Source organism: Scophthalmus maximus, chromosome 5, assembly GCF_022379125.1.
Source record: "Scophthalmus maximus strain ysfricsl-2021 chromosome 5, ASM2237912v1, whole genome shotgun sequence".
NCBI lineage: Eukaryota > Metazoa > Chordata > Actinopteri > Pleuronectiformes > Scophthalmidae > Scophthalmus > Scophthalmus maximus.
Window position 1 is genome coordinate 10,701,687 of NC_061519.1, and position 25,641 is coordinate 10,727,327.

A 25,641-nucleotide genomic window follows, 5' to 3' on the forward strand; every position below is an offset into this window, starting at 1 on the left:
TCTGTGTGTGTGTGCGTTCGTTCGTGTGTGTGTTCGAGGACAAAGCTTAAATTAACTTCAGCATTTATTCACAAGCAAAAAGACCACAGGGTACTCAGACTGTCTCTTGTACTGCGTGGGTGCCTGCATCAACCGATCGGCCAATGTGGGTTTTAAAAAAAACATTTACGAACATCTTCTGTTGACATTTGAATTTTTTCTTTCTTTCGTTTGCGTCGGCCTGGGAGCGTGGGATTTCAGATCTCTGTGCTGTAGCACGGTTAGACGGTGACGGGACACCTCGACTGTTGGCACTCAGCTGGGCCCCATGACAACGGCGGCTCATGACGAGGAGGAGAGGTGTGTGTGGTGAGCCAGTCCTCCTCTTAGCGCCAACACGAGATGGAGCACCGAGCCGCCCTGGATCTTGTAGTCCGCTGCCGTCTTCTCATCATTCCTGCGGGGAGAGGACGGGGAGGTTAAGAGAAGCATCTTACTATGACGCGAGATACGTGCAGTCCACGGAGGAGGCGCTCACATCTGTTTTCCGCTGTAGATGAGTCTTTGTTGCTGTGGCGGGATCCCCTCCTTCTCCTCGACCCGCTCTTTAATTCTCTCCACCTTGACGTACGCAGACACGGGACATTTAGACACAACGCGGTGCTTTGTGCAGTAAGAGTAGAAATATAATATGCGATTCTTTATACTAACTCTTTATTCTAACTTATTTCATGCCGTCACCTTGTCTGTGGGCTCAATGTCGATCTCGATTTCTTTTCCAGTGAGAGTCTGAAAAATGAATGTCAACATGATCACATTTGTTTAGTCAACAACAAAAACAAAAAGGCCAATCCACAAGTATGTGAGCCACATGGGGATTTTTCTAGCTGTGTCAATTGTAGCAAACGTTGGCTCAATTGTTTCGTTTATTTCCTTTGGAAGATCGAACGTGAAATTCATCGATTTCTCGTGCCAGTCCGACTACCAGCAGCCGGCAAGAGCAACGTCTGCTGGGAGCTCAATATCCTAGTGGTTTGTCCGGTAGCGTTATTAAAAAGGAAGAGGAAAGGGTCATATTTTGATGCAACACCGGGCCGTGAATAGGCTGCTGTGGTGTTGAATGTCAAGTTAGCGAGATCTGTCAAATCATACACAGATACATACATGCACCGTGTTGATGTGTGACTGAGCAGCGCCACTCACTCCCGAGCCAGTAGCCATTCCACAATAAACGTCTACGATGAAGAATGACATACGCATAATACGACACAACGAGTTCTGGCCTGAACATAAATTAGCAGTGATGTTCGCGGGCTACTCAACAACAGCCAGTCGGGGCGGAAGTGGAAGTGCGACCGCGGATGAACCGGGGGTCTCACCTTGACTTTGATCAGCATGTTGAATCGACGATAGACCACAATCAGAAAGTTAAACGAGCCGTTTACGAACCAAAATACTCCGCGAACTAGCGAATTGCAACCTGCTTGTGTCCTGGGTCGGGGGGGTCTGGCTTGAGTTTACTTCCTGTGTGGCACGCTCAACGCTCCGGACGTCACGGCGTCGGAGTGAAGACGTTCCGCTCTGATGTGGAAAAACATCACGGCCCCTTCCAAGGAGTTAATATAATTACATTCTGTAGATATATTTTTAAATACATTCATATGCAAACAACATTCTAATGTTGGACTGCTGTGTCATATTTTGTAAGTAAACATTAAATTGTGCAAAAAAAATTAAATTACTTTGTTTGAGTAAAAACGTGGTAAAACAAAATTGCCCCTGAAATACAGTAAAAGTAGCATTAAAGTACAAATATCTTAGTATTAGAATACGGCACTTAATTTGACCAAAAGTGCTTCACTAAAAATCGAAATTACTCTACGAATAACTGCATTTGAATGAATTTATTAAGGAGAGCCCCTTGAGATGCTGCATCTCATTTTCAATGGGGTCCTATAACACAGATACATAATTTATATAACAAAACATAGAGAGGAAACAAGAATACATAACACATAAACGTTACAAATACAAACACATAAATACATTGAGCTCGCTCACCCTCTCCCACCCACATCCCCAATCCGCAAAAGTAAATAATAATAACAATAAAGCATAATAATAAACCTTGTCATCATCATGAATAAATGGAATAATAATGGTGAAAGTGTTTTTTACACAGATGTTGATCATTTAGCTAATCAGGCAGGAAGTCTATATATGTGGGCACCAGTGCCAACAGGATGTGGATCGTTCAGTCATGGTGACTCGTCTCTACCTAGGTGTGATGCTTGTGGCCGTCTTTGCGGCCACCGTCACTAATGCAGGTATTCTTCAGATGTGTGTATAAATCTGCCAACCTGATGTACACCTTGTGTTTCATTTACAGAAACTGACAATGTTCGAATGTGTTTGCAGATGTCAAAGTGGTCTGTGAGAAGGACTCTGTGAGGATCACGTGGAGGATCAGCGCCGAGCTGGTGCCGAACGCGTCTCGTCTCTTCCTGGGAAGCTGCATGCCATCTCAGCTGAAGGTTCTGCCCACTGGAGAGGGGGACGCACACTTCAACTACCAGTTGGGTGACTGCAAGTTTAAAAAGCAGGTAAAAGTGAAACGGATATTTAACAAATCCTTTAAACCACTGAGGCTTAGTTTTTTTCAACGACCAGTTTTCCTTCTCTGCAGATGAAAGGAAAACACCTCAGCTATCAAAATAAACTGACCTACAGGCCGCATGCCAGGGACAAACCTGCAGCCTTTGTGTTTCCCATCGAGTGCGTTTATAAAAGGTATTTACTTTTGGATGAGTAGTTGTAGAATTCAAAGTTTGAAAGCTGAAATGTGTGAAGAGGAACTGTTGCGTTTCAGACCCGAGTCGTGGATCCCCGCGTTCCTGAACCCTGGATCAGGTGTGTCTGAGGGTCGAGGCGGCCTGGTCGTCCACATGGCACTGCTCAATGGTGAGTTTCCTCACACTGCCGAGTACAACATGGGCACGTTCAAAAACTCAGTTCTGAGCATTTTTCTTTTACGACACCCTACAGAGCAATTGACGGGTGTCGCCAAGACAAACGTCGTCCCCCTGGGCTCTTTCATGCCCATATGGGCGGCAGTGGAGCAGAAGTCCCATCAGCCTTTGCTGCTGCTCATGGAGGAATGTGTGGCAGCCACGACGCCAGAGCTGCACCCTGGCAGCCAGGTTCACCCCATCATCACCAACAAGGGGTAAGGTTTCAGATGCCGGTTGGTCTCCTAAAGTGATCGTACTGGAAGAGCGGATTAATCTGAGATTTATTTATTTTTTAATTTTCAGGTGTCTTTATGAAAGCATGAGGGCAAATTCTATGTTCCTTCCTCGATACCACTCGTCTGCCATCCTCCTCTACCTGCAGTCCTTCAGGTTTGGTCTCGGAGAGGAGGTGAGCGGGGCAGGCGGCAGCTGATGTCAGGAATATTGGGTTGAACTACAACATATTGACTCCTCATGTGCTCCTCAGGTGTACATCCACTGTAAACTGGTCGTATGGGACCCTGAGGCCCTCGATGAGAGCAAGAAGGCCTGCCAATATGTCAAAGACACTGGGAGGTAATCATAATTTAACTTAATTGTTTTTGACATTTTTTGCGGAAAATATAGGGGCAATCTGAGGAGTTGTGTGCCATCAACTACTGACCAAGTAACGGCAATGGGCTCCTGATAGTGGTTGTAGCGGTCACGTTTTAATCAACACATACTAATATTAAAAACTCCACTATGATCGCTCCTTTCCCAGTTGGGAAATGCTCGATGACCCGTTACAGAGCTCACTCTGCAGCTGCTGCGATTCCACCTGCAAGTCCCGTTCCAAAAGAGAAGGTGAATTAGGTGTAATTTTTTTGTCAACTTAAATATTTTTAGTTTGAACATTCTAACATGATTTGTTATTAATTTGACCCACCTCTTAATTTATAATGTTTTTTTGCAGAATCCCACGGGCAGAGTCGCAATACTGTGCTGGGACCCCTGATCATCGTGGAGCACAACATTGTATCGGACACTGCAGCAGACTCTCAGGTGTAATGGTTGGAACCAACGAGTTTAAGGTCTTAGTCCTGGAGCTGAACAGGAGACATGGGGATTAAAGTTGTCAACATTTTCTTAACAGGATGGTCCAATCTGAGCTGATGGAGACTCTGTGATCCTGCACAACACAGGGGCCAATCGCAGATTACCTCAATCTACTTCTTTCTACACAAGATGTGGTTACTCGCCGGTTAATTGCTATTACCTACAGCAGTATTCTCCAAAACCTTAAGATCCATCTTCTGATTGTCCAATAAACTGGTCCTGTTATGATTCTATTGTCTGTTCCATCTTTTTGCACCACATTTATCCTGTTCATGCTCCCAGCAAATGGCACTTTGTCATCACTTCATAGTCTACAACTGATTTTGTTTTTGAGATTTAATGATCATCCCTCTGTGGTTTTACTTGTTAGGATTGGTTATCAAAGTCATCACACAACTTTGGAAAATTAGCTGACATAAAATGCCATCCGTTAACACTACAGTTACACATGTTGGCCCAAGATGTAACTTGCTGCATGATTGCAAGGTGTTGCTGTTAAAAGTCCCAACTTGTAAACTCATTTCCTATTTTATCTATAGCATTTACACTTTGCTTGCCATTTCAAGACAAATGTGACTGCGTTGGTGTCACAATTACCAGCAGTTATATGGTCCTCAGACTCACCTCTTGGGCCACAGGCTACAGACTCTCCATCCCCTTGGATGGACGCACGAACTAAGTGCAACATTCATTTCAAATGAGTGCAATTACTTACTGTGCAATACTTTTTCTCCATGTGCAATATTTTGTACATATGTTGCTTTTTTATATCCTGCAATCCACAATGCTGCTGTAACAGCCACATTTCCCTGTTGTGTGATAAATAAAGGATTATCTTATCTTATATTCAAGCTCATATCTCTCAGCTGTCTTCCACTTTTACCTCAACAACCAAATTGGAGTCCTCAAACCACATTCTGTCTGATTAGCAGCTTCTTTGTCACAGCTTGTGCATGTATCGGATGTCAGACCGCATATGAAATGGTTTAAATCACTGCTGGAAATCCTGTTAACCCTGGAATAAAACAACAGATTCCGTAGTCAAGAGGGAAAATTATAAGAATTTGTATCATGGGGTTTTCTCACAGTTTGACCACAAATACAAAGTGGAGCGGAGACAGACTTGGGTGCAATAAACAGAAACATGTTGCACTTCACAATAACTTACCATAACAGAATTCTGATTTGTACCAAGTCTTAGTTTTATAAATAGGCGGCAACTTTTCCATACCGATACTTATAACGGATTACAGATAAAACTGCAAGTGTGCAGTGTCACGCAGTTTATATGCAGTACTCATGTCTACTGTAACTGTAGAATTTCCCACCCTGAGGTTCTCTGGTTTTCTTATAAGCAGTAAAAATGAAGAAAAACAAAATAGAAAAAGAGTTTGCCTTGTTGTTATCAGGCAGAGGCCTGCTGCACCTGTGATTGTGGACACACACACACACACACACCAGGTGAAAGAAGTTTAGCTCGAGTAGTGTGTCCCGGCTGGGAGCAATAAAAAGGTCCACAGTGGTCGTCCCACATGTTCAGTCATGATGGCTTTCTTTCGGCAACGGGTGCTGCTGCTCGCGATCCTGGTGGCTGCCGTTTGGGTTGACGCAGGTAACGCCGCGTTCAAATTAATCCCATCTTTGCCAATTTTTTTATGTTTTTGAGAACAAACTCAATTCCCCACCTTTTTTTTTTTTTTTCTTTGTTTCGCTGACAGACATGAAGCTGGACTGCAGGCCCGACCACATGACGCTGGTGTGGACCGAGAGCAGGACCCAGGTGGACCCGTCCCTGTTCCGTCTGGGCAACTGCTTTCCCACCAGCGTCGCAGCCCGGGAGGCCGCTTTCAGCGTGGCCCTCAACGACTGCAACTTCAAGAGAATGGTGAGTGGGATTACTTGCGGTAGAAGCTTAGGACCGTGCTCTCTGCAGCTTATTGACACTTGTGTCCCCTCACAGGTCACTGGGGATCATCTGCTGTACACCAACGACCTGACCTTCATTTCTTCACCCGATTCTCATCTACTCCCCTTCAGTCACCCAGTTGTCTGTGCATACGAGAGGTGCGTATTCGTGTCACTTCAACACTGGGTGTTGAGTAGAAGGGATTAAACGGTGTCTTGGTATCAAAGATGCATGCGATTATTGGCAGTAGCCGCTGTACCCTATTGGCTTTCTTTTGTGTAGGCCGAAAGACTGGTACCCGCTCGTCTACGATCCTGTGTTTAACACGTATGGTCAGGGAGATCTGGTGTTTCACATTGGGCTCATGAACGGTAGGTGTCGATACACAGCACATGGCCTTGGTTTAAATGTCCAGAATTCCCACTAACGCAGTGATTTTCTTTAACCTCTATCTGACGCTCTAGTGGACTTCTCGGGCCCTGCCGCGTCCACTACTTTCCCTCTGGGTTCCTTCATCCCAATCATGGCGAGCGTGGAGCAGAACCGCCATCAGCCTTTGCTGCTGCTGCTCGAGGAATGCGTTGCTGCTCCCACACCAGAGATGCAACCCGGAAGCCCTTTCTACCCAATCATCACAAATAAGGGGTACTCTTGTGGTGATGAATGTCTGCACTTGCCAACACACCTCTTGTCCAGATACCGGAAGTAATGCATGATATATATGTAATTTTTTTAACCATACAGATGTCTTATGGACAGTAAGATATCCGGCTCAAAATTTGAGCCAAGGCAAAAATCGTCAGAGATCCGCCTCTCCCTTCAAACCTTCAAGTTTTCTGTCGACGTAGAGGTAAACCTTCATCATTCTACATCCGTGCGTAGTCTTTCACATACAAGGCTTAATCTGTAAATTACTGGAACACGAACCTCAGCCTTGCAAACCCACTCCTGGTCTGCGCTCAACAGGTGTATATCCATTGTGAACTCGTGGCTTGGGATCCTTTTGGGCTTGACAACACAAAGAAGGCCTGCCACTATATCAAAGATCATGGGTAAAAAAAAAAGATTACTTGTAATAGTACGTGGAGTATATCGATTCTAATCACTAACACTTCTCCCATATCAGCTGGGAGCTTCTGGATGACCCTGAATATAGCAATTTATGTGACTGCTGTGACTCGAGCTGCAAGTCCAGGAGAATGAGGAGTATAGCATCGGGTACGTACACCACCGGTGCCAATGTCTGGAGCCAATGTTCTCATTTTACTGGTCTAAAGGTTTTGTTTTACAGGGAAGCATGGCGTGGTCCAAAAAGCAGTCCTCGGGCCGCTTACCATCACCGAGACCTGAAGCATCGGAGTGAGAAAGCACTTAATTTTACACTTCAGTATACTGTTTTTTGTATTCAACGGTCCGCAAACTTTTTCTCTCTTCCCTTTTCAGAAACGACTCCATCCTCTGGGCTCGCTCCTTCAATCAGAATTGGGTTGTTTTTTTATTGTTTCAAGATTCTGAAAGCTTGGTGCCTAGTTGTGACTTTGCATTTCAGATCTGTGTACATTAAAGATGTAGCCAAACTGTCATTTAGTTGGTCTTTTTTGAATAACTTGGAATTTAATCTCTGGGTAAAACTGAATTGTCATTACAAGGTATAATGGTGGAATTTATTGAGTAACTAATCAGTTTCAATATTGAATTCTGGTTAAAAATAAAGTATGACATTATTTACAATGATATAAATGTTTATTTAACGAGTAGCTTACTTTTACTCCCAGGGCTCTAGTGGTTCTTGTAACTCCAAGACATTGTATAATTTGAACAATGAAAATATCAGTAAACTCTTCAAATGAAAGCAAAGCGGCGCCTTCCAGGTGTCTATCATGGCTTATGTAAATGGTTCGTGGTCTGACCTGCAAAACAACAAACACAGATTAGCTGGATTACGCCTTGTCACAGCCGGCTGATCCCAAATGTAATCATCTTTATCACCCCATCCACTGTGTCAAACATGCTGACAATTATCGTTTGATCAAATTGGCGAAGAATAATAAACTGCCTGTAAGGCCAGAATTAGGTGTCAGACAGTACAGGTCATGACATTGTGTGATGTCTTAGCTTGAGTATAATTGCAAGCATACAATCAGAAAAGTATCATTTAAGTAGACCCAAACAAGAGGGTAGCATTCTAATATTGTTCCATCTTTCTCAGTGAACACGATTGCAGACACATTTACCCCAGTTTCCTAAACACATCTGGGATGAAAATAACTGATTCAAAAATGTTTTCTGAGCTACTTGAGAAGCTTTACAGAAGGTCAATAAAAGTAAACTTATCTTTAATATTCGGTTAAGTATTTCAGTACAATTTTAATTATAGGTTTATATTTGTCAGGGTTCATATACCTTTTCCTAGGTCAAATTCAAGCACTTTTCAAGGTTGATTTTCATTCTTTTCCAGCACCTTATGGCTGTGGTAAATTACACATTTCTACGAATACATACGTTTAAAGAGATTGTATTACGCTATAAACAACCAAAAATCGTGTTCCGTAATAGGCTCATTTTTCTACACTGGTAGGCTCATATCTTTCTACACTGGTCGGCTCATATGTTTCACATTGTAATAGGCTCATATTTTTCTACATTGAGGTAGGCTCATATGTTTCTACACTGGTAGGCTCATATTTTTCTACACTGGTCGGCTCATATGTTTCACATTGTGGTAGGCTCATATGTTTCACATTGTGGTAGGCTCATATTTTTCACATTGAGGTAGGCTCATATGTTTCTACACTGGTCGGCTCATATTTTTCTACACTGGTCGGCTCATATGTTTCACATTGAGGTAGGCTCATATTTTTCACATTGAGGTAGGCTCATATTTTTCTACACTGGTCGGCTCATATTTTTCTTCACTGGTCGGCTCATATGTTTCACATTGTAATAGGCTCATATTTTTCTACACTGGTCGGCTCATCTTTGCCTTGTGAAACCATCCTCCACGTCACTGCCAGGTAGACGCAGACAACGGAGACGAGCGGAGCTGAGCTGAAATATTTAACAGCCTCTTTCCTCTGAGCAGGTCTCAGGTAATGTAGCGAGAACGAGGATAACGCAGACATGTTGGGGAGTCGTTCTCTCTGAACTCCTTCTGTTCGTCAGTAAACAGCCCAACAACAACAAAAAGGAGGAAACTATTCGACGCAGTTTAAGCTAGCTAGCGAACTTTTGCGGCTAATAGCTGTTGCGTCATCACGTCGCGCAGCTGCAGCTGAGGGTGATGATGGGTTTCCATTGTTGCTAAACCCAAATCATAACTGCTCTGCTACATGGCTAAAAAATACGTGGACATCATATCTATATTTAAAGATAAGCAAATTCCACCAATTAGACATTGGTTTGATATGTATACCCATAAGTGTAACTGATTAGAACAACTGCATTTCAGTTGTACATGCTGGTTCACCATCACTGTGATGATTCAAAAAAACAAACATAATTTCATGCTAGAAAAGTGTTTTATGTGACGCTGTAATGTCTTCAAACCATCTGGGGAAACCATCCACAAGATTTTTGAGTCACAGTCAGGTAGGTACTGATCCAGGCGGATGAGACTTGGCCCAGGTTGTAGTTTGTATTCCACCTTCCATCCAACACGTGGGGTTAAGGTCAGCGCTCGCATTACATCGAAACAGGAAAGGGCCTTCCCACACAAAGTCACTCGGTCACTCGGGTGTCGTTTCACGTTGACTATCAATACTTCCTATGTGCAAATTCAATATCGTCTTACGTGCCATCCTGTTTACACAGTATCCTGTTTACGTTGTTTATATCATTTTTATGTCTCATATGTTTATATTTCTATTTTTATATTGCATGTATTTAATACTTTTGTTGCAGATGTTTTCTATTTTTGCCATCGCCTTTGCTGCTGTAACGTGGCAAATTTAGCTCGTGTGCGACTAATAATGGATTATCTAATCTTATTTTATCCTATCTTATCATAAACTGTAACCACAACGTTGGCACTTTTATCACAAATGTTGTTGTATGCAGCCGCATTATCACAAACCATTTACCAAGCACCCCAGGGACACGGAAGTACCGCACGTAAATATTTATTTCCGGCCTTGCCAGTGTTCTATTTAATGCGACGTGGTGATATTTGTGTGTTGTTAACTGTGAACACACAGGGATTAAAAAAATGGACTGGTTCCACTGTAACCAGTGCTTCACGAGGAGGGGGCCGTTGTTTGCCGTGTCCAGCTGTGGCCACGTCTGCTGCGAAGCGTGCATTAAATCCAGTAAGACAGTTATATTCTATCCGTCTGCTCGGCTCATTTTCTTTTCTACATTTCATAATATTATAATTATCTAACGGCATCGATCAGATCTGACAGAATTTCATGCCTCATCTCCGTCAGAGCAGTGCAGCGTGTGTGGGGCCAGCTGCCGTTATCTGCCCATCACTGATGAGGTTGGTGAGTTGGACTGCATTCACTGCAGGGGGATTACTTTATTCCACACAGCAAACATTTCACTGTATATCTGCACACATTTCTATTTTAGATGAAGCCACAGGAAAAGGTGTTTTTCAAGGACCCAGTGAAGCTGATCCAGTCACAACTGCAGCACATATCGCAGGTCTGTCCGCTCTGCACTGCGTTTTTTAATTGCTACACTGGGACTGGAAATGTCAGAGCAGTCAGTCAATTAATAGCCAGTGAGTCATCATTCAACAAGAGATTGAAAGATTAAAAGCTTCACTATAGCATCACTATACTCAGAGATCACTTGGGAATCTCTGAGCTACAGTATTATCCACTATCCAGAGTCATTTCTATCTCTAATAGTGGGTTCTTCTTCCCTCAGATTGCTCTTTTTCAGAGGACACAGATGGAGAGAGTCGCAGCGCACTTCAAGCACAGGTCTGTCGAACTGGAAAGGCGCCTGAAGGAAGTCGCTGAGCAGGGCTACAGGTGATTTCCTTATCTGTCATTGTTCCTCTGTGGCTGTGTAAATAAAATCACGATTACAACACTTTCCTTCCCCGCGTCTGTTATCACAAGGCAACTGTCCGAGCTGAAAAGAGAGAATGCCGCCTTAAAAAAGCAACTCTCAGAGCTGAAAAGAGAGACTGCTGAATTAAAAAAGCCACTTTCTCAGAGGAGGGCAAGTGTTCCAAAGTCCTAATTTATGAAAATATATTTTTTTTTACCATGTTTAAAATGGTGTTGCGTCAGATTTCTAATTTATCCTGAATACTTTTTGCTCTCTACAGGTTTCTCCAGGACAGTTTCAGACCGATGGGTAAAGGCAGTTCACCTGAATTTACCTTTCAGAACTATCGTTTTTTATCATACACCTTTCAGTATGTGTGTTTGTATATTCATCTTCAGTCTTTTTTTATGTAGCACTCAAAGGATGATGCTCCCTGTGGCTGTCACCTCCCCAGGTAAACCCAAATTTGAGGTGAATTGTCCCAGCTGTTTATTTTTTTTTTTACTACTGGTCAAGTTCAGATATCGTAATTCAGGTTGATGAGAATGTGTATGGGTTTTCTTTTTCAAGTTACGCCTCGTTCAAGAACTCTCAGGTATGCATTTAATTCTTTATTTGCTACTTCATCACATTGTATAAAAAGAATTGCATAACACATTGTGCTTGAACATATTGTCTGGTTCTCAGTCACTTTGGCTCAGCAGAGTCCCAGGGCTGGTCCAGAGGCAGAGGTCCCAGTCTCTTCTCCCTCACTGTAAGTCCCCCAATTTCATTGGTCATGTTTTGTTGATGTAAACAAACGTCATGGTTTGAAAATAGTGAAAATAAAACGGTTTAATTCCCACGTAGCATTTGAATCCCCTTGTTGACATAAGTCACAGTTTAACCCAAGGTCCTCTCAGCTTTTGCCAGAGCGTTCGACCACATCTCACCACGTCTTCCTGTTGCTGAAGTTTGTTTGGTTGCAATGAAAATGCCATGTCTATGACAAGGCCCAGAATGTATCACGGCAGAACTTAAGTTATAGTTAAAAGAAATGTTTGAATGTTTTGTTTTGTAAAGCATCAAGACAAAAGTTTGCCTGCTTTCTGTTTTTGTCAGACTCCTGGATCGGCAACCTCCTTTTCCAGCAATAGTTCTAGTAAGTGTGATTGTATACTCACTATTTTGTCTTTTGCATGTTTGTCTGGTTAAATTGAATCGAATTTTGAAACTAAATGCTTTCCCACCCCCTTTTTAAAAGGAACCCCTACATCCTTCAGCACCTCTACAAGGTAAGAAATGCTTTCCTAACAACTTTTTTTCTGTCACACTTCTGATGAAACTGCGGAGTCATGAGCGTGTTTTTGTCATCCTCAGAAGTGCACATCAGACTCCCGTTTTGCAGTTCCCGTTTATGAATGGATTTTCAATACAGTCACCCCGGTGTTAATGAAATGTCACTGTGCCAGTGACAAACATTGGTCCGTTTAGGAGTCATTAGCTGTTGTGTTCATCAGGACCGTTGCTGCCTGTTCAGAGATTCATATTGGTGTTTTCCCAGAAACCGTTGGCACAAGTGATTAAATGTCATGTTGAATATAGGTACTTTATAATGATAAGCCTGACATGGACCTTGTACTGATGATGTCACCAAGTGGTTCTGTTGAGAAACGGCCATGCTGACATGGACCTTGTACTGATGATGTCACCATGGGGTTCTGTTGAGGAACTGCCATGCCTACTTGTTTCATACTCATCCTCTTTTCCTGTCATTATATTTTAGCATTGGTTTTTCTCAAAGGCAATTTCAGCCACTCCTTTTTTGCCCACAACACAGAATTTACACCCATAGAGTTCAGATTCAACACAGCACAGACACACAAATAAACATTGCGGGCACACATGATTATAAAGGCAAATCCTTTACTGGTTTCCAGTGACACAATTGTGCAAATGACATTTTTCAAACAGTACAAAATATATTGAAAACACCTGTAAAGGAAAACACTAAGTGTTTTGGACATTTCCCCACAGCATAACACTTTTCATGTCCAATACAGTGATGCACACTGCTTTTTCTACGTTCTGGTCATCTAACTTCTGTCCAGACATTTCTAGAGAACTCAACTCTGACTCAGTTTAAAGCCAATTTCTTCCTACTGCACGTCACCTAGAGTGTGGAGTTATTTTATTTTGCAACACAAAGCAATGTATGAAATAACTAATAAATAAATGAACTGTTAACCCAAATGTATAATGTTTATACTATAATTCATCATCTGATTTGGCAGAAACAGAATGGTAATTTTGCTTTGGATTCAAACCCTTAACTACTTACACAGTATGTGGACCCTCCCTCCCAGCAATCATCTTATCTACTTTGCCTATATCTTAAACAAAATCATGCCCTAGACCTATTAAGACATAAGAGATATAAAAATACTGACTGAATCAATGAGTGCACATCAAAATGAAAACGGACAATCCTGATATTTGTATGATAGGGATGTGAATGCTGCTTTCTTTGTAATGTTAAAAAGTTGCAGTTAAATGCGAATGACAAGCAAAGTACTGAAATAGTCAACCAAATATTACAGCAGATTAAAAGAAAGAAATCAGGAATGTGCTTCAGAAATACACTAGACATTATTAGGATTAGATGGAACATTTTTAGTTTTCAATAGACATGATCCACGGTTTCACTGTTACGTGATCAAGAATGACACTGTTTTAGTTTGGATTTAATGAACATAATGGCAGCAGGCCCTGACACAAAAGTGCAAGATGTCAATTTAAAGTGTACACGTCCAGTGTGCTTTTAATGATGCGGAATTATTGGCTGTAAAGGAATGATGACAAACAGTGATCAGTCAACAAATTCATGAACACAGACATTTTCTGGAGCAGTTACTTTTCTGCTATAGTCGGGTACCAAAAGTACAACCAGTTTAAATTATACTGCTACAATATACTAAGAAAAATCTGAAGTAGTGATATCTAAACAAAATATAATAAACTAAAAAAATATCGCTAACCAGTGTACAATTGACTGTCTTATTTACAGCAACACGGGCAGCACAATTATAATTCAAGTCCAAATATATTAGGATAAGCATGATATGCAGCACATAAAAAACACAAACCTCATTTCGGGCTTGTACTGGGAAGACCGGATGTTACAAACCTGCCCCGTTTAAAGCAACTTAAACCAAAGGATGTGAGGAGCACTGCACCTACGTTTATTAATGTTTTGAAGTAGGGCTGTGTGATATGTTAATACATATTGTGCGACGATAGAAAAATATCTATCCCTTTACATTACGCTGTATTGTTTAATTATGTCAGCCTCAAAAATTTTCATAATTTGAGGGAGGCTTTTTGTTCTTGGAATTGATGCAAGCAGGACATTTACCTGAAGGCAACCAAACAAATGGGAAGGAGAGTGAATGTGACACAGAAAATGATCGTTCCAAACAGGAGGAATCCAACCAGACAAAATGAGGAGCACATACCAAAAAGAGGGGTTACTTCTGTTGCATGGAAGTTGTATGCGTATGAAAAGTCTGACACAGACCAGAAAAAAGTACTTCGCAAACAGACTCCAACACCGCTTAACTCTTTTACCACGAACGGAAGGATTGTGTCAAAGAGTATGGAAAGAATCTACAGACGAGAGCCACTGAAATACAGTTGGGTGCTTAAAACAAACTCCAAATTCAGACATTGCAAGAACCGCAAAGATGGAAGGAGGTGTAACGGCTGTTGTTGAGACTTGCATCTGAAAAGATGTGGCCACAATTTACATGGTTAAGTCTTTTGTGAGTTTGTGCCAACGATTGACCCAAGGTTCACAATGCTGGACTGAAAACAATCAAGTCGTGTGCTGGGCCATAGTAGAGATGGAAATCCACATTTATTTATTTTACATGTATTTATTCATTAAATTTACAGGAAATGTGCTTTATTGTTATGTGTATTATTATCAGAATATGAAATTACATATATTGGTTTATGAAACTTTGGTCATATCGCACAGCCCGATTCTTATGTCTGGTTTCAGTGTCTCAATCAGTAATACTAAGTTCTTGGTCAGTGTCCCCAACATCCCGAGATGCAAACCAATCTCGCACTTGCTGGTAACTCATTCTGGATTTCTTGCATAGAGAGTCAAGGTCTCTTTCATGCAGTGAGCCTGTTGAAAGATAATATGCTACCAGTGGCTGGGTATCGGGAGAATCTGCACCTGTTCCATTTGCCTGAGATTTTCGTTTGCGGCTACCACCAACCCGAGTTGATGTCCCAGAGCCACTTCCATTAGTTAAACCGCTGCTACTTTGCTGGGCAGCAAGTTCAGCCAAAAACTGGTCACGGACCCCCTTTACCCACCGCAGCTGGCCATTTTTAACAGCATACCGTGTGTCACCAAACCACTGAATAACATCTGCCCGGGGTAAACCTGTAAGCTTAACAAGTTCAGTGTAGTCGTCACTCTTGGGCCACTGGCAGCGTAAAAAGTGCTGCTTTAACACGTCCAACTGATCCTTGGTCTTTCTTGGTCGCCCCCCAGGAGTGAGAGCAGGAGATGTGGATGTAGTTGAAGAGGCCCCTGAGATGTGGATGGGTGTTTGTGAAGGACTGGCTTTGGCTGGGTTGGATGACTTCTTTGATGTGCTGCTGCTGTTTGAAAGTTGTTTGTTAGTCAGTGGTGGGCTTCCAGAGGGGGAAGAGTAGGGAGATGATTTAAATATACCCGATGGTTCCTGTGGAACATCAGTCTCAATCTTGCAGGTCTTGGTCAACTGTAGGGGTTGTTCTTCACTTTGCCCCATTTCTTTAAAACTGTCCCCATCACCAGAAAGCTCCTCCATAACATCACACTCTTCTGCCTCAAGAACCCTTTCCCCAAATGCTTCCAGGGTGTTTGATAAAAAGGCCTGAAAGAAATGTGGATTTCTAGTTCCACTGCTACGGGCTCCCTCGTGGCCCTTCACGCTATTATGCTGAGGTGTCTTTTGAGTAATAAGCGGGAGAGGTTGAGTTTGTTGGTCATGTTTACCTCCCACAGCAGTCTGTTGAGAATAGCTCTGGGCTGCTGCCAGGCTTCCTCGGCCAACTCTAAGCTGATAACGGCTGTCACTGAACCATTTACGAATGTCATTGCGGCTCAGTCCAGTTTCTTCCTGCAAACGTCTTAGCTCTGCCTCTGAAGGCCAGTTCTCTCTCAGGAAGCTCTTTCGAAGATCAGCGAGCTGAGCTTTAGACTTCTTGTAGCGCCCATGACGGTGCTGTTGTGACGGCGACTCTGAAAGGTCAAGGGAGACATCTGTTGCTGTACTTGCTGGTGTGTCTGCTGGTGGGCGATAAAAGTATGAATCCTGAGGAGGTGGAAGGGTGGAACTGAAGCATGGGGTGGTGGGTTTGGCTGGTTTATAGGAATCTGGTGATTCACACTTTGGTTTTGTTTTCTTGGGAGTGAAGCTGGATGGAGCACCCTCCACCTTATCTCCATCTGTATCCTCAATTGCCAATTCATCACAAATGTTGCTCTTGATATTGGCATCCTCATTTGTTTCAGTAGAGCCATCACAAAGCTCAGGCACTGCTAGCTTTCGCCGTGTCTCCTCTATCTCCTCTGAAGACCAGCTGATACCGTATTTAATTCTCTGCACCATAAACCACACCTTAACTTTGTCCAGTGGCAAGGCACATACCCGAGCTAGGGTATTAACCTCTTGGGATGATGGGTATGGAAATAAGTTAAAGGCTTGGACCAACTCTGGGATTGTGTCAAGTTCACGTGTCTGATCAGACTGTGTCCATACCAATTTCAGTCCCTCTGACACCAGAGGCAGGCACACAACAGAGTTGTGGTTAGTGGTGAAACTTGCCACGCCGCTTGCGTTGCTTTCAGCCGAGCTGGCAGAATGGCACAAATCCTTGGAGGGACGTTTAGCTTCAAGCTTTCCTCCAAATTCTATCATTGTTAATTTTCCTGCTATCGGCAGTCCATTTCTGCCATTATGTTCACTGTAGGTTGCCATCTGGGATATCGAAATGGGCTCTGTCACCTAAAAAAGTAACACAAAGACAAACACACCAATTTAGCTGTTGATGTGTTGTTGCTTGTCGGAACTGCCAAAATGTTTTAACCTTACTGATAAATGGAGGGAGAAAACTCTAAGGACCAAAGCCAGTACAGACTATTATGTTTTAATAACTTTCTGTTCTAATTCATTCTCAAAGTCAATTTTCTGACAGCTGTTTCCCCTCCCCCCTACTTTGCACTCCTATGCCGAACTCCCAATGAAACTAGTCGTATACTCTGTCCAGACTTGGTTCCCCTCCCCCAAAGTGTGGTGACTGACTTTTGTTTTGTTGGAGAGGGGGATCGGTCACAAAGGGTGGGAGCGTGTGGAATGGGCATCTATGAGAAATCCATCACGGTCTACTTTCTCACCCCTTCCCAGTTTGGGCTTTGTTCCACTTCCAAGTGCTCAGTCCCAAAAGATAAGAGTAGCCTCTTCACACGGACAAGACACCCCGACAGAAACCTGCGGAAGGGGGGAAACGATTCGCATTAGTCGTACTGATCGAAGTCTGTACACACTGACCTTTAGTGTGTCTTATGAACTGAATCTAGATCAACTAAATTAATACAAATATCTTTTTCCCCCTCAGGCAACAGGTGTTGATGCAGCAATTCAACATCCGACAACAGATTTCTTTGGCAGTTAGAATATACGGACTCACATTTACTTCTTGACCAGTATTTATTGACATCTTGGTCCTACTTCATTTCTTTTACCTCATTATGTGAGCTTGTTAACATTGTGGAAAACTATGTACTCCACATTTTTGAGGTTTTGTTTTTTTTTCTCTCCTATATTTTCGACAGCAGGGGAAATGTTGCGCATTTAGTCAGGAGGTTGCGCCATGGCCGACGATTTAAGGTCGCGTGAGCCACACGAGAAATGTTCAAGTGTGTCAAGAAACACGGCCAGCGACTATGAGATCACCGCGTTTAGTCAGTCGTGACTCATTGGAGCCCAGGGGGCAGCGATGCTGGCGGCGGCTTCCCCCGGCCGGATGGGTTTTCTTTCATACGTCTGGAGGAATCACCAGTTCGATCGGTGTTCGAGTGGGACAAAGCTGTAAAAGTTCCCCCAGCGGAGCCGGTGGCAGCGGCGGTCCGGCGTCTCCCCCTTTATGGCGTACTAACTAAAAACGAGCCCCACTGCACAGGCGCACTTCGCCGCCAGACACGCTTCGGTGGAACACAAAAAAATAAACTTACCCGAAAATGACAAAACGAGCCCGCGATCCACGAGGTCCGTTGAAGCGAAACGAAAACAAAGGGGGAGCCCGAGTTTCCGCTCCGCCGCTTCGCCTCGCTTTTTTTTTTTTTTTTTTCTTTTATGGCCGAAGTTTACAGGAAGAGCAGCGAAACAATACCGTCCGTCCCCGTGCCCCTCGCCTCGTCCCCCGAGCGCCTCGACGGACCACGGGCGCCTGTTCAAACCCTGCGACGCGACCAAGTTTGACGCCTTCGCGCGCGACTTCGCTCGTCGAGTATCCGTCGCCGCGGATGGCGTGAGGTCTCTCGATGCGTCCGGGCTCCAGAACCGACTTGGGAGTCGCCGTTACTTCGCCGTCCCCCCGCCGTCTGCCCGTTGTTGCTTTTGTTCTGTGACTGAGAAGTGTTTCCCCCGTCCGGCCAGAGCGAGGCGAGGCGGAGCTGAGGGAGCAGGAAGCCCACAACTAGGCCCAAGCGACTCTCCCACAGTGACGGGCGGCGGGTGGGTGTGCCAGTCTGGGAGCGCAGACCATGGATTGGAGGGAGGAGGCGCTTGTATAATAAATCCGTAAAGTGGGCTAAACGTTTCTTTACGCCAGCAGCCCCCCCCCCCCCCCCCCCCCGCGCGCGCCCCCGCCCCATCGCAGGACCACTGGCGTCTGATACGGTTTTCCACAAGAATCATCATCTTGTTCCCATTGAAACCCGCATTCGCCCGACTCCTGTTCATGGAGGCCCCCGCTTTGCAGTCTTCCTGTAGAGCCCCAGGGGCCCCTGGGTCATTCCTTTAGAGCTTCTATTTACAGCCAAAGTTTCTATAGCATACTGTATATATTTTCATATATTATATGATGATTCCATCGCTTCTAAACCCAATATGTGGAAATTTTACAATTTTTTTTAGGAATATTTCCACATTTTTATTTCATTGCTAGCAGAATGGAGAATGCTCTCACACTGCTTGTAGACTTTTATGTTGGGAGATAAAACTGAAATTAAATTTTAAAAAAAACACTATCGCACCATTTAGGCAAAAACATTAAGATATGAAAAATCCAAATGAATAAAATAATTTTTCCGTTGTGCTGGGAGGACCTCGATACTTCTAAAACCATCATCAAATTATGAATCAGAGAGATAAAGATGGACTGATATACAAAAGTTTCTTACAGACTGCTAAATTTCTCTTTATACGGTAAACATAATGGGGGTATACAATCAAAGGTATTCCAGTGATACTGTGTCCTTGAGCGATATGCCCAATTCATATCAGCTTCAGACAAGATGTTCTGTCCCTGAAAATGAGGCTTTTGTATTTTAGTAATTTCTATGTCAGTCAGAGGTGGCGTTTACAATACACAATTGATACTAAATAATAAAAACCAAATGTAGATTTTAATCTTAATGCAAAAGATTCCACTCTCTTTAATAAAGTACATATTTTATAATAGTTACTCTATAATCCTTCAAAGAGGAATGAGAGGTTTAAACAGAAGCAAGTGCACATTACTTTATTTAACAGGTTGTTATATGCAGGTGAGATACTGAAGTATTAGTTGTAGTAGTCGTGTTGAATGTACAGTATATGCATTTAATTGCAATACATCAAATAAATGTAAAAATAGTTGAAAAAATATACAATTGTTTGTATAATGATTCTAAAATGCGTAATAATTACATTACACTAATTTGGCAGACAGCGACTTACATCTGAGGGACAGCATTAAAGCTTCAGTACTGTTGGACAAATAAGTCTTCATTGTTAAATCTGGTCAATATGGCAAAGTGCAAGGAGATCAGTTAAAGAAGAACATCAAAAGTGCCCAGTAAGTTCTAGTTAAGCTGTTTTCAGACATGGATTCCAGAAAAAGTCCCAAAAAAAATCCTGACTTTGCTGTTCACATATGACAAACGTAGCAGGAGACTACCCAAGTCAGACGCCTTCACACCAACAGGAACATCTCTGGAACATTCTGCGAAGTCTGGATAGAGCTAGGAGGCAGGATGAAACGATAATTGTGCGCCCACTCGCTTGCTGTGAATTTTCCCGGTGTATTCTCACATGGGCTCACTCTGACATTTACCGTAAATTTTACTCGACAGCTGGCAGGAAAAGTTACAGAATATATATCGAGTAACATTTTCGTTCTAGAACGGAAATAGAAGAATGCCTGGGCTTAAAGCGGACGTCTAGAAGCAGCTTCAGAGCTTTGGAGGTGTCAGGAGAGGAGGCGAGTCTTTAAGAGGTTCTTGAAGCTAGAGAAGGAAACAAGACACCGTGATGATATTCTCCCTCCACCATAAATGAAAACAGTCCTAAATGTGATTGCCAACTGAGCAGGGTTGGGTTGAGTTGAAATGGATGGGTGCAGACCCAGAAGTTGCTCTGTAGGCAAGCATTAGGGACTCGGATTTGATTTAGGCAGCCAAGGGTAGACAGTGGATGTCGATGAGCAGCTGAGTGACATCTGCCATGTTTTGGCTGATTGATCAGATGCGCTGCCACACTCTGGACCATCTGTAAGGTTTTCACTTTGCAGTGAAGCTTTAGATGTTATATACTCGTCAAAATAAATTACATGTAGTGTGTTTAATAATTCACATTTAGTCATTGTGTGGCTTCATTCACAACTGATATTAGTGTTGCATTTAAAATACAGAATGCAAGGGAATTCTTCATGTTTACATCACGGAATCATAGTGATGAAGTACTCAAGTAGGAATTGGATGTATATAGTATACTTCACTTCAGTACTGAAAGAGGAAATGTTCAGAACCGGCTATTTGCCAGGGTGAGCACAAAGCGTGGCAGGCGAAGGAATGAGGGGACAACCACTGAGAGCCAGGACAGATATGGGACCTGGGTCAGGAGGAATTTTAGTGAAGTATAATCAGTTACACTCCGACCTGCAAATAAACAGACGAACAAAGTGTTAGAATTAATTGCTTCACATAATGGTAAATTCTAAACGTAGATCTTCAAATCTTCACAAAAAAAATTTAAGGAATGCAACTGAAAATTTACCATCAACATCTTGTATCCCATAGCGCCTTGCCAGGTCACAAGTCATTATAACTTTCCCAGTCAGCAACATCAGATTTGTATCTTTTTAAGCAAAGAGAAACAATATCAAATGAGGCTTAGTTATGAAAGCATGTTTTCAACAAACACAATCCAGATCTAAAATATGCAAGCAGTTACTCAAATGTTCAGTCCTATAAAGCCTTTCTTGCAGACATTTATGACACTGAAGTTAATACCATCTCCCGCAGTATCTTCCTACCTTTTGCCAGGTTGACAATACACCTCCCACTCAGTTCTGTGGTTTCTCCATTTGCAAACACATCTTTAAACTGAGGAAAAGAGAATCCAGATATTTAGCAAAACAAAACAAAAACTGAAGAAGCTACCATAAACAGGACGTTGCTGTTAGAGAAGAGCCTACCTTAGAATCCGTACCCTGTGGTGTATCTTTCTCCAGTATTAACTGAGACACCAGCTCTGTCTGTACTGCCCCGGGCCACAGGCTGACAGAAACCACTCCTCTACTTTTCAGCTCAACAGCCATGTCAGCTGCCATTCTGTCACACTGGACAAAAACCACAAACAAACAGGTTTATATAACACAGACAAAAAAGTCAAGATCTAATATTTAGATTAAATTGTATAGAACATGTACTGTTAACATAGATTTTGAAGTCTTGTACTGAAAAGCGAAGAGATCTCACCGCGGCTTTACCAACACCATACGGCACATTGAAGAGATACCGCAGCCCTCCCATAGATGAGATGGTGACTATCAAACCTCGACCTTGAGCCACCATCAACCGAGATGCATAAACTGAGAAGAAATAGTGGCCCCTGTCAGATAAATGAAATGGAAAGAAAATTTAAATCATTTTTGTACTCTCAAACTTAGTTTTAACTTCTACGTAGTATCGGAGCCTGTACAAGTGGTCTGCATTGATGTAAACATGTATACTCGTGCGCTGACATATCTTTGTCGCTCGTTGTCGTGAAGGAGATTATGTTTACGGCCTTTGAACTGATTGAGGAAGACGGTGGGTGAAGTTTTTTCTGTCTATGCCACGTGAGGTGAGGTGACATTCCTAGGGAGGAGCACGTCAGGCTACAGCGTAGGGTAAGCAGTACAGTGTTGATTTAACATAGAAGTAGGAATTTTTCTTTAGTTCTGTGACACTATCACGTCACTCTACTGGTTTCTTGTTCTAATATATATTCTGACCAAATACTGATAAAGGGAATCCCCAGTGAAGTCAAAACTAAAAAATGAAGAAAAACAAGTTGAGGAACAGCTGCTGTCTGGAACTAGACACAAAGAAATGACTAAGCATATTGCAGATAATAACAGACAACATATCGCATATGACAGGTGACGAGCATGAGAGCATACCTGAGGCCAGTGTTGTTGATGGAATCCCAGATCGATGGATCAGTTTCCCAGAATTTCTTCCCCATACTCTCGAAAATAGCCTGCAACAACACATTATCATGTTTCGAGTTTAGGTAAATCACATGGGCGAGTTTGTGCTTGGTCCTCTTACCAGCTGTTTTCTTTCATTTACACAGCTTTACTCTACATTAAATCTACCAACAAGTAATTTTACTATTTCACTGCAATGGACGGACCTGTACTCCAGCATAGGCATTGTTAACCAGGATGTCCAGTCTGCCATTCTGCTCCCGTGAGATCCGTTCAAACAGTTCCTCAATGTCTTCATGTTTTGTAGAATCACAGATTACTGGCAAACAATTCCCACCTCTCTCCTTAACCTGTTTTGGAACAAATACATCAACTGTAAACCATAAAGACAAACTGCAACATTACTGATACTACTTCTACTGTACAACACAACAAAGAAAAAGAAACATGTTAGGTACAATGTTTTATAAGTCATCCATCAAACAACTGACTGGAGGGAGGAGCCGACCCTCTCGATTACAAATTGTTGGCACCACTGTCAGGTTTATGGACATTGCTTTTTCCTCTACCTAAGTATCAAGTATCAAGAGTTTTTATTGTCATTGTATAAAAACAACGAAACAGCAAAGCAGAGCAACTCGCAAAGCCACGTGGGACACCTAGATTGATAAATAATTAGAGCCCGACCAATATATTGGTTGGCCAATAACATCGGCCGATATGAGCCTTTCGCAGACATATCAGCGCTTATGTTTACCGATATGAAATCTTTTATTGTACAGAGTAAACAATGTAGAACAATATCTAATACAGTTCAAGCTCAAGCTTTCACCTCTGCAGCGGTTTGTTTCAGGGTCTTCTCCTGTCGCCCTGTGATGTAGACAGTGGCTCCTGCCTCCGACAGCTGCAGGGCTATTCCCCTGCCAATGCCTCTGGAGGCACCCGTTACCACGCAAACCCAACCAGACAGGGACATTTGTCCTGGGGAGAGGAAACGACACCACATACGGGCCACAGTAAGCTCAAATGCACCATGTGTATTCTCCGGGGGGTTGAATGTGCTCAAAGGTCAACTGATAGATTACATAAAGATAACAAAAAGATAAAAGTTGAAACAAGGTTGCATAAATGAAGTTGTGCAAACCCCACCCACTTTCCATGGTTCACTTGAAATCAGTAGTTGCCTCACCCAATTCAATTGAGTCACTGTTACCCAGCATTAATAAGACAGCTACAGTGATATTATAAGGACGTGTTATTAGCGCAAGAAACAGTCTACCAAAGTGAAATTATATCCTCACGCCAAATCTCAGCTATTGCCAAACGTGGTGGGAGGGATACACAACATTTGTCAGAACTACGCAATAAAAGTTTATATAAATGAGTTTGGAGGGGCTTTCTTATATAGAGACGACACGTTAAGTTGCCACCGTCGTTATCATTGAAGGTTTATTCAGAGTGAAGGATGTTTTGCAGACTTACTTGCACTATTTGATTAAGTCACACTTAAAGTTCACCGATGCTGTTGTTTCGTTTCACACCGTTTACGACAGTGAAATAAACAAATAAATACATTTTTTTTTTTTTTTTTAAATCGAGTTGCATAGAAAAAAAGACCACAACCTTGATTCACGGACAGCGCCGGCTCCGAGTCGTCCGATGGAAACGGACAAAAGAAACGTGTAGGTGATGAACGTCCCGGCTGGTTCGTGCTGTCCTGATGAGTCACAGCGCAGAGCCTCGAGCGAGCTGACAACCGTCTGAGTGAGACTGACAGCGGCGCGAGCTAACGGAGACTTACGCAACGACGGCGCAGCGTCTGCTGAGATATCGCGAGAAGACGCCGGACGAGAAGTGTTCAGAGATGACACGGGCCGGCACGCGGGTTATCGATGCTAACCGCGATGCTATTCGTCGCGCTAACCCAGGAGGCGAATGTTACTGAGACATCGTCAATAAAAAAAAAAAAGACAAAAAACAAGAAGACATTTAGCTTTATTCAAGTGGTTGAACCGTCGAATTTGTTTAGTATATTGAGTCAGTGAGCGTCAGACGTGCGCCGTTTCTGTAGTTCATTGTTCAGCAGTGCCTTTGTCGTGTTCGTATTCATATGCTAATCCGAGCAGACGGACAGGGCTGTTATTGTTCAGCGGACCACAGTGTACACGAGAGGCAACGCAGCGTGATGACGTCAGTACCTATGACGTTCGCGACAATGCGCACGAGGTGGCGCTCTAGCTCTGCTACTCACGCGTGCAGCCTATAGAAGGAGTCGATGGACTGAAAAATAAATAATAGCCCATTGAATTTATAATAATTTCAAGTTACCATTGGGTCCGTGCGTGAAGTGTTATTCCTCTGCATTGGTCCACGTTGTGTGTTGAAGCTCACATGTATAGGCTGAATATACATCTGCATTAGAATTATGATTGCTAAGGCATTATTTTAATGAAACTGAGATGCACTTGATCTCCATCACCGCCTTCTTTATCACAGCAGCAGTCTTCTCTTACACGTGTGTTTAAAACTTTTTCATTGGGTTCACACAGTATTTTTTACACCTTAACACAGAGCTTATATTAAGACCCAATCCGTCTATTGGTTTCACTTCCACAAACGGGACGAAAATATCTATTCACAGCTGGTTGAATGAGTATGAGGTATGGCATTAGTTTAGTCTCAACGAGAAGCTCCTTTCTTTGCATAAATTTTCAATCAGTCTTTAGCCACCTATAAAAGGTGCCGCCTCTGTGCTGCTCTTTGCAAACACGGACCGAAGAGGCCCATGTCCCTGCATACGAGAATCTTCCCTAGAAAATGTGCCATGTTTATTGTGTTTCAACAGAGCAGCTCAAAAAAGTGTAACCTTTAAGGTGCAGGAGCAGAGTGCAGCAGGGTTATGTCTGTAGTAAAAATTATATTGGG

At 42.9% G+C, this 25,641-nt stretch overlaps 6 protein-coding genes across 7 annotated transcripts; 3 read left to right on the forward strand and 3 right to left on the reverse strand.

Annotated features, from left to right (window-relative positions):
- Window positions 1–51: 51 nt before the first annotated feature.
- Window positions 52–1,520, reverse strand: nedd8l (NEDD8 ubiquitin like modifier, like). Its single transcript, XM_035635689.2, has 4 exons — window positions 1,359–1,520; window positions 721–768; window positions 518–600; window positions 52–436 (listed from the first exon to the last, which is right to left on the reverse strand). Exons 1-4 carry the CDS (start codon window positions 1,374–1,376, stop codon window positions 322–324), a joined length of 264 nt encoding a protein of 87 aa, XP_035491582.1. The 5' UTR covers window positions 1,377–1,520; the 3' UTR covers window positions 52–321.
- A 595-nt stretch (window positions 1,521–2,115) lies between these two features.
- Window positions 2,116–4,316, forward strand: zp3f.2 (zona pellucida glycoprotein 3f, tandem duplicate 2). The gene is made up of 10 exons (XM_035635686.2): window positions 2,116–2,306; window positions 2,398–2,582; window positions 2,666–2,769; window positions 2,849–2,940; window positions 3,025–3,205; window positions 3,294–3,399; window positions 3,478–3,566; window positions 3,754–3,836; window positions 3,946–4,036; window positions 4,126–4,316. The coding sequence occupies exons 1-10, from the start codon at window positions 2,240–2,242 to the stop codon at window positions 4,157–4,159; spliced, it is 1,032 nt and encodes a 343-aa protein (XP_035491579.1). The 5' UTR covers window positions 2,116–2,239; the 3' UTR covers window positions 4,160–4,316.
- Window positions 4,317–5,564: 1,248 nt separating this feature from the next.
- LOC118311666 (zona pellucida sperm-binding protein 3-like) lies at window positions 5,565–7,725 on the forward strand. The gene is made up of 10 exons (XM_035635688.2): window positions 5,565–5,700; window positions 5,807–5,973; window positions 6,049–6,152; window positions 6,277–6,365; window positions 6,459–6,639; window positions 6,739–6,844; window positions 6,961–7,046; window positions 7,121–7,212; window positions 7,286–7,353; window positions 7,438–7,725. Exons 1-9 carry the CDS (start codon window positions 5,631–5,633, stop codon window positions 7,342–7,344), a joined length of 954 nt encoding a protein of 317 aa, XP_035491581.1. The 5' UTR covers window positions 5,565–5,630; the 3' UTR covers window positions 7,345–7,353; window positions 7,438–7,725.
- Window positions 7,726–10,156: 2,431 nt separating this feature from the next.
- LOC118310970 (RING finger protein 212B-like) lies at window positions 10,157–13,952 on the forward strand (the record flags this gene model as incomplete). Its single annotated transcript, XM_035634413.2, has 12 exons — window positions 10,157–10,298; window positions 10,419–10,471; window positions 10,564–10,638; window positions 10,867–10,973; window positions 11,064–11,166; window positions 11,276–11,304; window positions 11,409–11,449; window positions 11,566–11,590; window positions 11,683–11,749; window positions 12,097–12,136; window positions 12,239–12,269; window positions 12,355–13,952. Coding segments are annotated over 12 exons (786 nt in total), but the record flags the coding sequence as incomplete, so codon positions are not given.
- Window positions 12,884–18,784, reverse strand: homeza (homeobox and leucine zipper encoding a). 2 transcript variants are annotated; one of them, XM_035634405.2, is made up of 3 exons: window positions 18,272–18,784; window positions 17,435–17,528; window positions 12,884–17,045 (listed from the first exon to the last, which is right to left on the reverse strand). In XM_035634405.2, exon 3 carries the CDS (start codon window positions 17,016–17,018, stop codon window positions 15,042–15,044), a length of 1,977 nt encoding a protein of 658 aa, XP_035490298.1. In that variant the 5' UTR covers window positions 17,019–17,045; window positions 17,435–17,528; window positions 18,272–18,784; the 3' UTR covers window positions 12,884–15,041. The 2 variants fall into 2 exon arrangements, with proteins under 2 accessions (XP_035490298.1, XP_035490299.1); XM_035634406.2 differs by having other exon boundaries at window positions 17,343–17,528.
- Window positions 18,785–19,767: 983 nt separating this feature from the next.
- On the reverse strand, window positions 19,768–24,624 carry dhrs1 (dehydrogenase/reductase (SDR family) member 1). Its single transcript, XM_035635174.2, has 9 exons — window positions 24,340–24,624; window positions 23,549–23,697; window positions 22,923–23,066; window positions 22,687–22,766; window positions 22,001–22,133; window positions 21,718–21,861; window positions 21,556–21,625; window positions 21,297–21,377; window positions 19,768–21,178 (listed from the first exon to the last, which is right to left on the reverse strand). Exons 2-9 carry the CDS (start codon window positions 23,690–23,692, stop codon window positions 21,042–21,044), a joined length of 933 nt encoding a protein of 310 aa, XP_035491067.1. The 5' UTR covers window positions 23,693–23,697; window positions 24,340–24,624; the 3' UTR covers window positions 19,768–21,041.
- Between the last annotated feature and the right edge of the window lie 1,017 nt (window positions 24,625–25,641).

What these genes read in the sequence shown, in the direction of transcription:
- nedd8l (XM_035635689.2), bottom strand. An exon ending in ACATTGAGCCCACAGACAAG is followed by an intron (nt 601 to 720) that starts GTGACGGCATGA and finishes GCGTACGTCAAG; the next exon opens with GTGGAGAGAATTAAAGAGCG. An exon ending in ATCTACAGCGGAAAACAGAT is followed by an intron (nt 437 to 517) that starts GTGAGCGCCTCC and finishes CTCTCCCCGCAG; the next exon opens with GAATGATGAGAAGACGGCAG.
- zp3f.2 (XM_035635686.2), top strand. Translation starts at nt 2,240, where the DNA reads ATGGTGACTCGTCTCTACCTAGGTGTGATGCTTGTGGCCGTCTTTGCG. An exon ending in ACTGCAAGTTTAAAAAGCAG is followed by an intron (nt 2,583 to 2,665) that starts GTAAAAGTGAAA and finishes CCTTCTCTGCAG; the next exon opens with ATGAAAGGAAAACACCTCAG. An exon ending in CCACATGGCACTGCTCAATG is followed by an intron (nt 2,941 to 3,024) that starts GTGAGTTTCCTC and finishes GACACCCTACAG; the next exon opens with AGCAATTGACGGGTGTCGCC.
- LOC118311666 (XM_035635688.2), top strand. Translation starts at nt 5,631, where the DNA reads ATGATGGCTTTCTTTCGGCAACGGGTGCTGCTGCTCGCGATCCTGGTG. An exon ending in GTTGTCTGTGCATACGAGAG is followed by an intron (nt 6,153 to 6,276) that starts GTGCGTATTCGT and finishes TCTTTTGTGTAG; the next exon opens with GCCGAAAGACTGGTACCCGC. An exon ending in TCACATTGGGCTCATGAACG is followed by an intron (nt 6,366 to 6,458) that starts GTAGGTGTCGAT and finishes CTGACGCTCTAG; the next exon opens with TGGACTTCTCGGGCCCTGCC.
- homeza (XM_035634405.2), bottom strand. Translation starts at nt 17,018, where the DNA reads ATGGCAACCTACAGTGAACATAATGGCAGAAATGGACTGCCGATAGCA.
- dhrs1 (XM_035635174.2), bottom strand. Translation starts at nt 23,692, where the DNA reads ATGTCCCTGTCTGGTTGGGTTTGCGTGGTAACGGGTGCCTCCAGAGGC. An exon ending in ATGCCTATGCTGGAGTACAG is followed by an intron (nt 22,767 to 22,922) that starts GTCCGTCCATTG and finishes GTGTTGTTGCAG; the next exon opens with GCTATTTTCGAGAGTATGGG. An exon ending in TATTGTCAACCTGGCAAAAG is followed by an intron (nt 21,378 to 21,555) that starts GTAGGAAGATAC and finishes TTGCTTAAAAAG; the next exon opens with ATACAAATCTGATGTTGCTG.